We start from the raw sequence: 13667 nt of genomic DNA, 5'->3' as shown, positions 1-13667 counted from the left end.
TAGCTAAGATGCCTCGCTCCCAACACAGGAGGCCCGGGTTCAATCCCTGTTCAGGGAACTAGATCCCATATGCATGCCGCAACTAAGAGTTCAAATGCCACCATGAAAGATTCCGCATGCCGGAACTAAAGATCCCGCACACGGCAACGAAGATCACACGTGCCTCAACTAAGACCCAGCTCAGCCAAAATAAATAAATAAATAGGAACTTCCCTAGTGGTCCAGTGGGTAGGATTCCATGTTCCCAGTGCAGGGGGCCCAGGTTCGATCCCTGGTCAGGGAACTAGATCCCACATGCCACAACTAAGAAGTCTGCATACCGCAACAAATGATCCTGCATGCTGCAACTAAAGATCCCACATGCGGTAAAGAAGATCCCATGTGCTGCAACTAAGACCTGGCGCAGCCAAAATAAATTAATAAATAATAAATAAATCTTTTAAATAAATAAATAAATCTTTTAAAAATCTTAAAAAAAAGAATCTGAAAAAGAATGGGTATATATATATGTATAACTGATTCATTTTGCTGTACACCTGAAACTAACACAACATTTCAAATCAACTGTACTCCAATAAAAATTTAAAAAGAAAAAGCATATGTGAAAAAGGTAACATATATCTACCCTATGATCTGGCAGTTCTATTGCTAGGTATTTATCTAGGAGAAATGAAAAACATGTGTTCACCAAAATTCTCATACAAGAATGTTTATTATACCAGTTTTATTTATCTGTAGTAGCCCCAAACTGGAAACAGCTTAGATGTCCTTCAAAAAAAAGAATGGATAAACAATGGGATTCTACTCAACAAGAAAGAGGAATAAACTGCTGGTACATACGATGCATATTATATTGCATGGAAGAGGCTGGTCACAAAATTTATATACTCTATGATACCATTTATATAAAATTCTAAAACGGGCAAAACAAACCTGTGGTGATAGAATTCAGATCAGTGCTTGCTTCTGGGAGTGAAGGTGTAGACTGGGAAGGGGCAAGAGGGAACTTGCTGGGATGTTAACAGTGTTCTGTATCTGAATCAAATTGGGACTTCTTTTAGAAAGCACGGAGTGTACTGGGGATTGTAACCATAGAGGTAGTTTGCCAACCACATCCAAGCATTATCTTTTCCTTATGGAAAGGATCATGCTTTGAACACAAATTGTATTACTTATTCATTCAGTTGGCAGTCTTCATACAGAATTTTTTTAGCAAGATAAACTACTCTGGGGTCTCATAGTTATATTGAATAGTTAACATTTATACTGAACCTTTCATTGTAATTGTAGGGGGTCTTCTGCTTTTGGCCTTGAGGGAATAACAGAGTCTGGAATTACCATCCCACTGTAAATGACTAGAAAACTGGACAAAAATATCTACTATAACATAGCACAGGGCTATGATTCCTGAGAGAAGAAAAACAAATGCTTCTCTATTCAAGTTTTATCACAGGAGGTAATTTTCAGATCATGGGGTAGGGAGAGGAAACCCAAACAACCCAGTAGTCTTACTGAGTTGAGGAGACAGAGACCAGAATTTGGGGAGGCTGAGGTGACTAGAATTTGCTGGGCAGATTACCACAGAGGAAGGAGCTCTGCAGAGAAGGAACTCCAGAAATTAAAAATATATATATATTTATTTAGGCTGCGCCGGGCGTTAGTTGTGGCATGCGAACTCTTAAGTTGTGGCATGCATTCGGGATCTAGTTCCCTGACCAGGGATCGAACCTGGGCCCCCTGCAGTAGAAGCATGGAGTCTTAACCACTGGACCACCAGGTAAATCCCAGAACTCCAGATATTTTCATGGCTGATTACCAATCTGTGCATACATAGGGTGAAATACACATGGCCAGTCAAAGAATAATTTCTGGAAGAACAGTTATAGTGGAGTTGTTAGCCAAATAATTCTCAGAGCTCACATGGGGCCGGGAATCCAAGTTCACACCAGCCAAAAAGGAGAGACCTTGTTGAATACTCCAAAGGATCATATCTTAGTAATGGGGCTAAAGTAGCTCCAAAGTAAAGGCTACTTTAGGTCTGCCCTAACAAAACTTAAAAACTGATCTGCGGGGCTTCCCTGGTGGCGCAGTGGTTGGGAGTCCGCCTGTTGATACAGGGGACACGGGTTTGTGCCCCGGTCCGGGAGGATCCCGCATGCCGCAGGGCAACTAGGCCCGTGAGCCATGGCCGCTGAGCCTGCGCGTCCGGAGCCTGTGCTCCGCAGCGGGAGAGGCCACAACAGTGAGAGGCCCACGTACCGCAAAAAAAAAACAAACAAAACAAAAAAACCCAAAAAACTGATCTGCAAGCAATTTAACTGCCTGCCAGAACAAAGTCCAACTTTCTTTTCTTTTTTTTTTTCGGCCGTGTCCCGTGGCTTGCAGGATCTTAGTTCCTGACCAGGGTCCCTGCAGTGAGAGCGCTGAGTCCTAACCACTGGACCACCAGGGAATTCCCAAAGTCCAACTTTCTTGAAAAGGATACAACAAAATCCAACATCCAGGGACTTCCCTGGTGGCACAGTGGTTAAGAATCCGCCTGCCAATGCCAGAGACACGGGTTCGATCCCTGGTCCGGGAAGATTCCACATGCCACGGAGCAACTAAGCCCGTGAGTGCGCCACAACTACTGAAGCCCGTGTGCCTAGAGCCTGTGCTCCGCGACAAGAGAAGCCACCGCAATGAGAAGCCCGCGCACTGCAAGGAAGAGTAGCCCCTGCTCGCCACAACTAGAGAAAGCCTGCGCACAGCAGGGAGGAACCAGTGCAGCCAAAAATAAATTAATTAATTAATTTTTTAAAAATCCAACATTCAATAAATCATTAGACATGCAAAGAAGCAGGAAAGTATGATCCATAACCAGGAGAAAAATTAATCAGTAAAAACAGATTGTAACAAAGATGATGGCAGAAGTAAAAAAGATGATGGAATTAGCAAATAAGGACATTGAAATAGCTGTTATGAATATGCTTAAGGATTTAAGGGAGGGCTTCCCTGGTGGCGCAGTGGTTGGGAGTCCGCCTGCCGATGCAGGGAACACGGGTTCGTGCCCCGGTCCAGGAAGATCCCACATGCCGCGGAACAGCTGGGCCCGTGAGCCATGGCCCCTGAGCCTGCGCGTCCGGAGCCTGTGCTCCGCGGTGGGAGAGGCCACGGCAGTGAGAGGCCCGCATACCGCAAAAAAAAAAAAAAAAAAAAAAAAAATGGATTTAAGGGGAACATGAACATAATGAGAGAAATGGAAGATATAAGACAGAACCAAATGGAACTTATAGAAAAGAAAAATAAAATATCTGAAATGAAATTTTCACTAGATAGGATTAATAGCAATTTTTTTTGTGGGGTGGAGGGTGTCCCACACTGCACGGCATGTGGAATCTTAGTTCCCCGACCAGGGGTTGAACCCGCACCCCTGCAGTGGAACACAAGTCTTAACCACTGGACCACCAGGGAAGTCCCAAGGATTAATAGCAAATTAGTGCCAATACTGCAGAAGGAAAGACCAGTGAACGTAAGTCAATGCAATAGAAACTAAAAGAAACACAGAGAAAAATGACTGAAAAAAAAATCAACGGAGCCTCAGTGACTTGTGGGACAATATTAAGTAGTCTAGCAAACCTATCATTGAAGTCCCAGAAGGGGAAGGAAGGGAGCAGAAAAAATATTTGAAGAAATAATAGCCAAATTTTTTATTATAATTGTGTTTGTCATTAAAGACTGTCACCTGCGAAATATGACAGCCATGAGAGAATACTGTTATTTCACCTTTTTCGTTTAAGATGAATTACAGGAAAAATTATTAGGTTGGAGCAGTCACTTGAATTCACAGTAAATAATTGTCAATTTCAGCAGGATAGAGAAGGAAAAATAAGTAAGTGTTGGATTTGTGGTGGGTAGTGAATACTAGAAATGAATATTACCATTTACGTGCATTATATTGGCAACATGAAAGGGAATATAGTAGTTACAACAGAGAATTGCTTTTTGATTTGACCTTATTTGCAATTAAAGTAAATCAAACTTTAAGTGGCAATATATACCAGGAATGGATGTCTAATTTTCATGTTGTTAAAATATTTTGTATTATTATTTAGCGTCAGAAGAACTAACCATTGCTGGCATGACATTTACAACTTTTGATCTGGGTGGACATGTTCAAGGTGAGATTCTATTGCTTTGTTTTATTTAATAAAAATGTGACCATTATGTTCCAGTGCATGAAATCTCATTCTATTCAAAGAAAGCCAGAGTAGACTTAAAATTTAGGAATTATTACCCCTAGATAAACGCTTTAAATGCAAAGGATGATTTTCATGGTACTCCAATTTAAGTCTGAATTGCTTTTGGTGGTAAAGCATATCAGTAAAATTTAGCCTCCATTCTTACCCTGCTCCAGTTCACCTTTCGCTTACTGTCATAATCATGTTATGAATATGTTATTGCTCTATATGAAAAACCTTCAGTGGCTAACTCATTACCTATAAAATAAAGGCCAGACTCACTGACCTGGCACTCAGGATCTCTATGATCTGATCGCACTTTACTTTTTGAGTCTTTATTTCCCACTATACCCTTTCCCATTCTCTTTACTCCAACCAAACCAAACCATCTTGGTGTTCTCCCACCTCTGTGCTTATGCCATTCCCATCTGCACATAGGTAACCCACCTTCAGGGCCCAGTGTAGTCCCACTGCCTCCCCTGAGAAGCCACTCCCAGCTGGGAGTGCTCTCAACTATACTTACGTAGCAATTAGTGCGTTTGTATACATATCTGCAAGTGTGGAACGACTGTCTTATTTCCTCTACTAAACTTAATGGGACTGAAATCCTAGTTATTTTTTAATATCCCCAAAAGGACTTAGCGGTATCCACCACATGGTAATTCATAAATAATGAATATTACAAAGCCTGTGGCTAGTGAAAGCACATTTGAGACATATATCAATTGTTTAAAATATACATAAACTAATTCCTGGAATATAATGATTAGATTTAGAACCTAATGGAGTTTGAGACTTCATTTCTATATTATTTTAAGGTATATTATAAAACTGAAGTCAGAAAATAAAGTTACCTTCCCCTAGGGTACCCCCAAAACTGTTTTCCCCTCTAAAAGAGAATGTCATGGCAAAAATTACCCTAATGGTTTCATAAACTTTAAGTTCTGTTATGAGTAGAACAGTTTGCTTTATTATTTTAACTTAACAAGTCTGTACCCGATACTAATTTCCTTCTGTCACTGACTCCAGATTTATCACTGGCAAAAAACTGGTAAACAAGGAATGTCAAAAAAACGAACTCTGCATATAAGAAATAGTAGTGGTCCCTCCAATGAACTTAATATGCATCCTGGTCCATTAGTAGCAAATATTAATTCTTCTTCTAACATAGGAAAATTGGGGCAGAGTGAAGTATTTGACTTGCCCACAATCAAGGAAAACCTGTTATTTCTTCTTTGGTCACCTGGAAAGATTTTGGCAATATTGGGTGAAGGATTAACTTGAGTATGTAATGAAGTAGCAGCAGCTAAGGGATAATTACACTTGATACCTTGTTGGACTCTTCCCGCAAACTATCTGCTAGGTCTGACCAGCCAATAAAATCTAACTCCTGATTGTTTTTATTAGCTCGAAGAGTGTGGAAGAACTACCTGCCTGCTATCAATGGCATTGTATTTCTGGTGGATTGTGCAGACCATGAAAGGCTGTTAGAATCAAAAGAAGAACTTGATGTAAGTTAAATAATTAAAACTAAACATAGTTGAATCACTCTGGTAAGCCTGAGGAAATAGGCTGGATGTGTAGGTATCAGAGTGTGGCTTTTTTGCAGCCTCTGATGTAACTCCTGACAATTTGTGGAGTTCTGAGATTATTCTACTTAGAATGTAGAGGGAGTAGCTTGGAGTAATTGTAGCTATTGAGGAGGTACTAATGCAGACTTCCTTCCTGAAGGCTTGGGCTCACTCTGTGCAGAGTGTGCCCTTGTAGTATATTTCATGTCTGCTACATTCCTGTAGAAGCCCCTGGTCCTCCTAGGATGCTGGTTTCTTCAGGAGTTAGCCAGAACCTGGAAATGGCATAACATGCTATCTTTGTCACCACTCCCAGGAGTGATCACGGCCATGTGTAGCCACCTCCTCTCCCGTCTCCCAGGTCACATGCTTCATAAAGGTGCTCAGAAGCAGTAGGCAAGGTCAGTGCTAGATCTGGGTCCACAGAGAAAGCAGGTCCATGATTTGATGGAAGGTTGACCTGGCCATGCCTCTGCCTAGAGCAAGCAAACAAGTACTTATTCATGTGGAAAAGTCCAGATAGTCTCTGGTCTTGGAACAGGGTCAGGGAATTCCTGAGTTCCTACTTTGTGCCCGGCACTGTGCATATTACCTCATTTAATTCTCAGATTAACTCCATAAGGTAGGTGGTACTATTGCAAATTCTCTTTGAACTTCAATGAGCCTTATTTGTGTAAGATCTCACAACTCAAAAGCAGCAGAACTAGAAATGAAACCAGGTCTGCATGCTTCAAAGTGTTGGGTCTATTCACAGAGTGAGCATTTACAGAAGGAGACTTAGGGAGGCAGAAGAATTGAGCTTTGGGTTTGTTGAGCTCACTTTAAAATGTAGGGAGAGTTTGCCAAAGAAAGTTAGCCAAACTGACGGGTATGATAGAGAATGAGTCCTTGATGCCCATTTGGTAGCTTGTCACAATGAACCTTTAGATGGTTTCATATCAACATCTTGTCGTTCATTTTGTTTTGTTTTGTTTTTCAGTCACTAATGACAGATGAAACTGTTGCTAATGTGCCTATACTGATTCTTGGAAATAAGATCGACAGACCTGAAGCCATCAGTGAAGAGAGGTTGCGAGAGATGTTTGGTTTATATGGTCAAACAACAGGAAAGGTAAAAAAAAAAAAAAAAAATTTTTGACAAGTGTGAATATTTCATTCAGTAGTACAAATATCTTTTTATTTTATTTATTTTTAATCTTCTGAAATAGTGTGTTCCCACACTACCCCTAACAGTAATCATTCTTATCGGTTTAATTGGTACAGTCTGCCTTTTTTTTTTTTTAATTGGGGTATAGTTGATATACAACATTATACTAGTTTCAGGTGTATAACCAGATGTCTTTAAATTATTATTGTCCTACCTCATAAGCCCATTTTCATTTTTTTTCCTTAAAAACTGTCATTTATACATTTGGGTCTTTTTTTAATGTCCTCATTTATTTTCTTTCTACCACTGAATGAAGTGAAACCTTTTCTTGGTGATATCAAAAATGTCAAAGCCTACGGGCTTCCCTGGTGGCGCAGTGGTTGAGAGTCCGCCTGCCGATGCAGGGGACACGGGTTTGTGCCCCGGTCCGGGAAGATCCCACATGCCGCGGAGTGGCTGAGGCCGTGAGCCATGGCCGCTGAGCCTGCACGTCTGGAGCCTGTGCTCCGCAACGGGAGAGGCCACAACAGTGAGAGGCCCACGTACCGCAAAAAAAAAAAAATCAAGGCCTATGCTTATGAGAAACTAAATGAAAGCTTTCAAAGTTTTGTCATAATTTTTCAGAATTAGCCACTAAATAATATACTTGAATGTTTAAGCATACCAGTAGTGTATTTAGGCCCTCAGTTCAGTGTTTAAGAGTTCACCACAGATAAAAATAAAATGTAAACTTGGCCATAGCAGTGTTGGGGTTTTCTGAACATATGATTTATAATAAGCTTTAAGACACATTATTTTTGCATTCATTTTTACTGGTATTTGTTTTGGGGAAGGACCTCAGTATTGAAAAATCCCAGAGTAGAGAAATATTGCAGCCTATGGAAGGAGACTCTTATGTTAGATATGGTAGACTTTGGTCTATTTTCTGTTTCTTCTTTTTAATAACTGCACATTAATTTTTTTTTTTTTTTTTTTTTTTTTGCCATGCTGCATTGCATGTGGGATCCTAGTTCCCCAGCCAGGGGTCGAACTGGCGCCCCCCACATTGGGAGCTCAGAGTCGTACCCACTGGACTGCCAGGGAAGTCCCTGTTCCACATTACATTAATTTTAAGAAATGCCTTGTTTAGTCATAAACCTACTCAGAGAATGTTTGTTTTTAATATAAGTGAAGCCAGTTGTCCCAGGTAACTTGAATTTTTTCTAAGTCACCGATTATTTTCATTCTTGTGTGCCTCACAAGCTCACCTCTGTCCCACTGAGCAGACATCCTGTCCTCCAGTAGAGTGAGAGGAGACGTCCTGTGTGTTTAGGGGAGGGTACTTGGATGCCAAACAGCCGTGGCTTTATCACAGTCACCCTTTGTTCTAAGATGTACGAGCTGCAGTTCTCCTGGGGAGTGGAGCTTTTATTTCATTAAGGGGTCATTCAACATAATGTCTATCTTCTCTTCTAGGGCAGTGTATCTCTGAAAGAACTGAATGCCCGGCCCTTAGAAGTTTTTATGTGTAGTGTGCTCAAAAGACAAGGTTATGGAGAAGGCTTCCGCTGGATGGCTCAGTACATTGATTAGCACCAGCCCGCATCGGTTCAGGGTCTCACCATTCAGGCCTACTCAGAGATTTGATCACTCGACATGCATAACTTGAATTCAATAGACTTTTGTTGGTTAGAAAACAGATGTTTTTTAGATTATTAGTATCTTATCAACCTAATTTGAGTGAGAATTGAAGACTGATTCAAGTAAGCTGAATATCACAATGTAGCTTTCTAATTCCATAAAAATAATTAGAATTTAGTTTATAATCTGACATTACCCCCAGCACCATTTTTAAAGAGCAACTTTCCAGACTACCTTTGAAGCACTTTTTAATATGAAACTACAAATGTAAACCATATTTAAAAGTTCATCATGTTAAACTTTTTATGTACTTTTTTGGAACTAGGTTTTTAATTTTAGATTATGTGTCCACCTATCTTAAGTGAACAGTTAATAATTAGCTTATTGATGACTGCATGATGCCTTACAGTTTTCATTATTTTTTCTTATGCAAACGTCATGCAATAAAGCAAACCCTAATGTTTGGCATCCTTATTGGGCAAATGTTTCATTTTAATGTGTCTTATCTGGCTAGTATGCTCTGAAATTTTGTATGTTTACTATTATCTATATGAGGGGGTTACTGGGAAAGGAGACTGCTTCAGAATATTTAGAATAATGCTTAAGTTCCTAGAGGCTTTTGCATTTTCCAGGAGACAAGTTGTGTTTGGTTGTACCTTATACCACATTTATCTCTGAATCATGTGTATTTTTATCTGTAACACTACCATTACCAATGCTGATGGGGTCCATGTCCTAGTCCCTGTGGGATCGGCCTTCTGCAGAAAAGCACATCTTCTGGTACAACCCAAGGTTAATTTTTGGTTTGATAGGCCCATTCCAGTTGTCTGATTCTGAAGTGCTCCATCTTACTGTGCCTCTTCACCAAAAGTAGTGACAGGCACCAGTCTCCCCACATTTAGAGGTACTCCCCAGTCTCTTTATACTTAATGGTACTCTCCAGGGCAAACGACAAGTAGGGTCTTGTGCACAGTCTCATCGTGGAGGCGTGCATCTGAGGAAAAAGAGCCTATTCTCCTTCATTTGTCACTGAGATATTTGGGGATTTTGCTCCTGTCCTACAGCTCTTTTGCATTTTGGGCATATTTTATTTCTTGGTGGAAAGAAAATGAATCCATGTATTTAATTTTCTTTTTTTTTATTCTCAGCTAGCTCTCACTTTATAGCACAAAAGGCTTTTGTTTTTAGATACAATTCTTGCCATGTGATAGTGTCTGCAAACCTCATTGACAGGCTTTCTAGTAAGATTTTAGTTAGCTTTTTAAAGCATTTTAATTTCCTAAGAAATTGAGTTGTTTTTTCCATATGTCAGAGATTCCCATAATTCGCTGAAAGACAAGTGCCAAATATTTATTTTTAAAGACTGTCAAGCTTAAGATTTCCTCTCTTGGTCATAAACCAAGGTTTCATAGTATATTTAACCAATTCCATTGAGAATAGATTGCTCCAATTCCATCAAGAGTAATTTTAATATCAGAATCAGTGTTTTTCTCTAGCTATTGTCTAAATCAGAGTTACTGTAGTCCTTTCTGTCATCAATAATGTAATATATGAAGCAAATAAGGATTGAAGGATATGCCTGGAAGGAATTACCAGTTAGCTAAACCAACAAGGTCATTTCACCATGACATTTGGTTTTAGGAATTCACCTATTCTATTTCACTTTCAGCTTCCTTCTAAATGAAAATAAAAAGCTTTCTCCCTGCCTAGAGACATCAGTAACACCATGGGAAAAGTAGCAAATGACATTTCAGCCTCTTGGTTTATTCTGCCAGATATGTTTAAAGTACTCATTTTTAACGTCTTGACCAGACAGAACTAAGCCTTATTAAAAGTAATTGCCTCTTGTTGATGGTATCTTTTCAATATTTACAGGGACATGCCTTTCTTCAAGTATTTCCTAGTATCTATTGTGATAATTGAGAAGTTAATTATTTGTGTTATAAATTGGTATAAAGGAAAAAGCTTAGTGGTTTCTCTAGAGGGGATTTGCTTTCTGGTACAAAATATATTGTTCCAGAACTCTCATTCTAGGTCTGTCACTGGGATCAAAGGAACAAAGTCACTTTGTGGACCACACTAAACTGTGGATATTTTCCCAATGATGTAAGAGTCTTATGGCCTGAACCTCTGGAAATGAAGCTGCACTTTCTTGCCAGCTCCAGGGAGATGGGCCTCAGAGTTCCCCAGCCATTGGGCATACCATCTAGTTCTGAGAGCTCCTCAGAGCATATACACTAAGTCACTGCTTCCTTCAGGAGAAGCAAGTTAAGAGAATGCCAAGAAGCAGTAAAAGCACATGGGGAAAACATATACTCTGTATGTGCCTGTGCAAGTGTGCACATTTGCGGAGTAGTTTTTGGGTAAATGGTGGTATTGGGGACATAGGTTAATTTTGTTCCTCCCACTGTAAAGTGTGAAAATGTAATTAACACTTGTATACAAGTTAAGATTGGATTCCATATAAATCAGGAAGTGTTCAAAAGATGTTTTAAAATCTTAAGTCCAAAACTAAAAATAGAGGGTCTCAGCTGGCTTTTGTATTTTTAAAGAAGAGCTTCTCAACCTCACACCTGTTTCAATGACTGCTGTTAATTATACTTTTGTGTAACTGTTTAAATTGATGGATTCCAGTTTATCTTGATGAAATTTTAGATTGAAGATTATAGCATTTTTAAAAATTGGGGCACAGATATTTCCTAAAGCATATGAAAAAATATTCTTCACCATTGGCTCAGTTGACCCAGTATCTTTGAGTGCCAAAGAAGTATGAATTCAGATACTGCCTGCATAGATCTAAATTTTAGTTTTGTGTGCCTGTGTACATATACACATTTACTGTGGTTTACAGTGTATACACAGAACATTTCTTTTCTTTAGTTTTCAACTGGCTCACACTTCTGTGTAGTGCTTTCCAGCATGTAAGTTACTTGTAAATCATTAAAATAGAGTAATATTTGATAATAGTGTTTCTTGCCTTCTGCAAAATGATTTAATTAACCCAGCATTTTCACAAGTTCCATCATTAAAAACAGAATACCTCTAGTTGACATGATTTGAGAGTTTCAGGAGACAGGTTTACATTTTCTGAAACTGTACTTGGTATGTGGCTCAACGTAGCATTTCAGTCTTAGTCACTTACAGGACTGAAGTTTGCAAGACTTCTATTGCCAAATAAATTTTGACCAGAGTACATTGAAAATAGCTAATATAAAAGGAAGTCTCTCAGAAAATCTTGTGTTGATTTTATTTAGAGTATATGGTTTGGATTTTTTTTTTTCTGGCCGTGCCATGCAGCATGCGGGATCTTAGTTCCCCGACCAGGGATCGCCGTGTCCCCTGCATTGGAATCGTGGAGACTGCCAGGGAAGTCCCTGTTTGAATCATTTTAAACGTATGTAAAAGTTGGTGAAGCTTCAAAAAGTCTCCAAGAGAGCATGAAAAAAGCAGAGATTAGCAAATATAAACTTCTGGATGCAAAATTAATAGGGAATTAAAGGTTTTCTAGAAACATTAAAATTTTTTTTGTAATAAATAGTTAAGAGTTCAGAAAACAGTATATCTTCAATTAAGGACTAAATTCTCAAAGCTCTATATTTATGTTTCTGGTCATTTCCATCATTGTCCTTTTGAAATGCAAATTAGTGCTTTTTAACCAAAAAAAAAAAAAAGAAAAAGAGGAAAAAGAAAAGAAAGAGGACAAGCTCTTAAAAATATAGGGACTGTGCCTCTGTGTAAAGTGATTGGAATTTTGTTAAAACCATGTTTCTACTCTTGAACCCTGGAACCATTACCCCTCACATACCCCAGCCCACACCTGGATAAAAACATCCCTGAGTATAAAGGGAATCTACAGAGTCTGTTGAAGATGCAATTTTGAACTAATTTTTGTCCTCATAATTTGGAACATTAAGTAGCTAATATATTTAGTACCTCTGATCGATTGTTCCAGGCTTTGACCACACTTTTAAACGGAGTCCAAAGTAATCACAGTAAAGCAAATTTATCCAAAGTAAACTTTGTTTCAGGAGTGCCCCCACCCCAAATAGATTTTAGGACAGAAATGGGAAAGGCTTTTGAGTGATTTCATGCAGAATTATTTTCTGTGGAAAAGCCACACTGGAGTGGATGAATTCTTCAGCATGTATTTTAAATGAAGCGGGGGAATTAGATTTAATTTTAGTTTTAAATATTTGAGGGTCAAGGGAGGTGACAGTTCTACAGTTTTTGACATACAAGCTGTCCTTGAAATTGTTTTCATTATCAAGTACGAAGATTCACATCAGAATGGCCAACTTCACATGGGTTTCTGGATTCCCTGGTGCTGCTCCTAACCTGAACTCATAATCAGTTGCCATACTGAGGCAAGAGCACTCAGGGTGAATGTAGTCACATAACTTTAACAGGGATAAAAGTGTTTTCTGTGGTGAGGCCTTCAGTATTTGACTGAATGCAGAGTATGTTGAAGTGGTAAGTCGGTGATAAGTTTTTCATCACTAACCTTGTTTGCACTTTTGTACACCACTGCTTGCACTAGCATCTTAGTGTGAATTTTAACAATTGTTTTACAGTGTATACAGATTGTTAAGCATTAATTTATATAAAGATGTTTGTTTACCTTTATATATTTTACAAAGAACAGCTATAATAGTTGGTTAAATGTCCTTGAATTGTGTTTGTGTGTTATTTTGATTATGTTCTATTGTCTTTTCACCCCCTATGAATTTGAGTGTCAGGAATAGAAAAATAAAATGATTACCTGGTCTTTGAAACACTCTGGTGTCAAGTCCCATTTTTACCATCCAATTGTAATTTTCATTGTGCTTATTAGAAATTTCTTGGACTTCGAAATTATTAAGATTATAGAACGTACCCTTTGTGCAAGGATTCCAAGGAACCTTTGCTTAAATTAAGTACCGAGGCCTAATTTGCCTTGTAAGACTGAAAACAACTCATGGGCACACTGTAGTAGGACTTACACAATGCCAAGTCCGTTGAAATGTGAAAAATAAGGCAGCTGGTTGGTTTTATCTACATCAAGGTTCTCTAGCTTTAGTATGCATCGGAATCTCCTGTGTGTGTGTCGGGGGGCGGGGCAGAGCTGGCTTT

General features: G+C 39.0%; 1 protein-coding gene across 4 annotated transcripts in view; it reads left to right on the top strand.

Annotated features, from left to right (window-relative positions):
• SAR1B (secretion associated Ras related GTPase 1B) overlaps positions 1-12256 on the top strand; it is a 30304-nt gene extending 18048 nt beyond the window's left edge. For 3 of the 4 annotated variants that reach the window (XM_029217725.1, XM_029217728.1, XM_029217727.1), the window contains exons 5-8: positions 4095-4160; positions 5628-5731; positions 6771-6902; positions 8394-12256. In XM_029217725.1, coding sequence (XP_029073558.1) covers positions 4095-4160; positions 5628-5731; positions 6771-6902; positions 8394-8510 — 419 coding nt within the window. In that variant the 3' untranslated portion in view covers positions 8511-12256. The remainder of the gene's footprint in view (positions 1-4094; positions 4161-5627; positions 5732-6770; positions 6903-8393) is intronic. The other variant, XM_029217726.1, reaches the window with a different exon arrangement.
• Positions 12257-13667: the final 1411 nt, after the last annotated feature.

This window comes from Monodon monoceros, unplaced genomic scaffold, assembly GCF_005190385.1.
Source record: "Monodon monoceros isolate NGI ecotype Baffin Bay Population unplaced genomic scaffold, NGI_Narwhal_1 Super_Scaffold_12, whole genome shotgun sequence".
NCBI lineage: Eukaryota > Metazoa > Chordata > Mammalia > Artiodactyla > Monodontidae > Monodon > Monodon monoceros.
The sequence above is the reverse complement of the archived record's forward strand: the minus strand, read 5'-3'. Positions and strand labels throughout refer to the sequence as shown.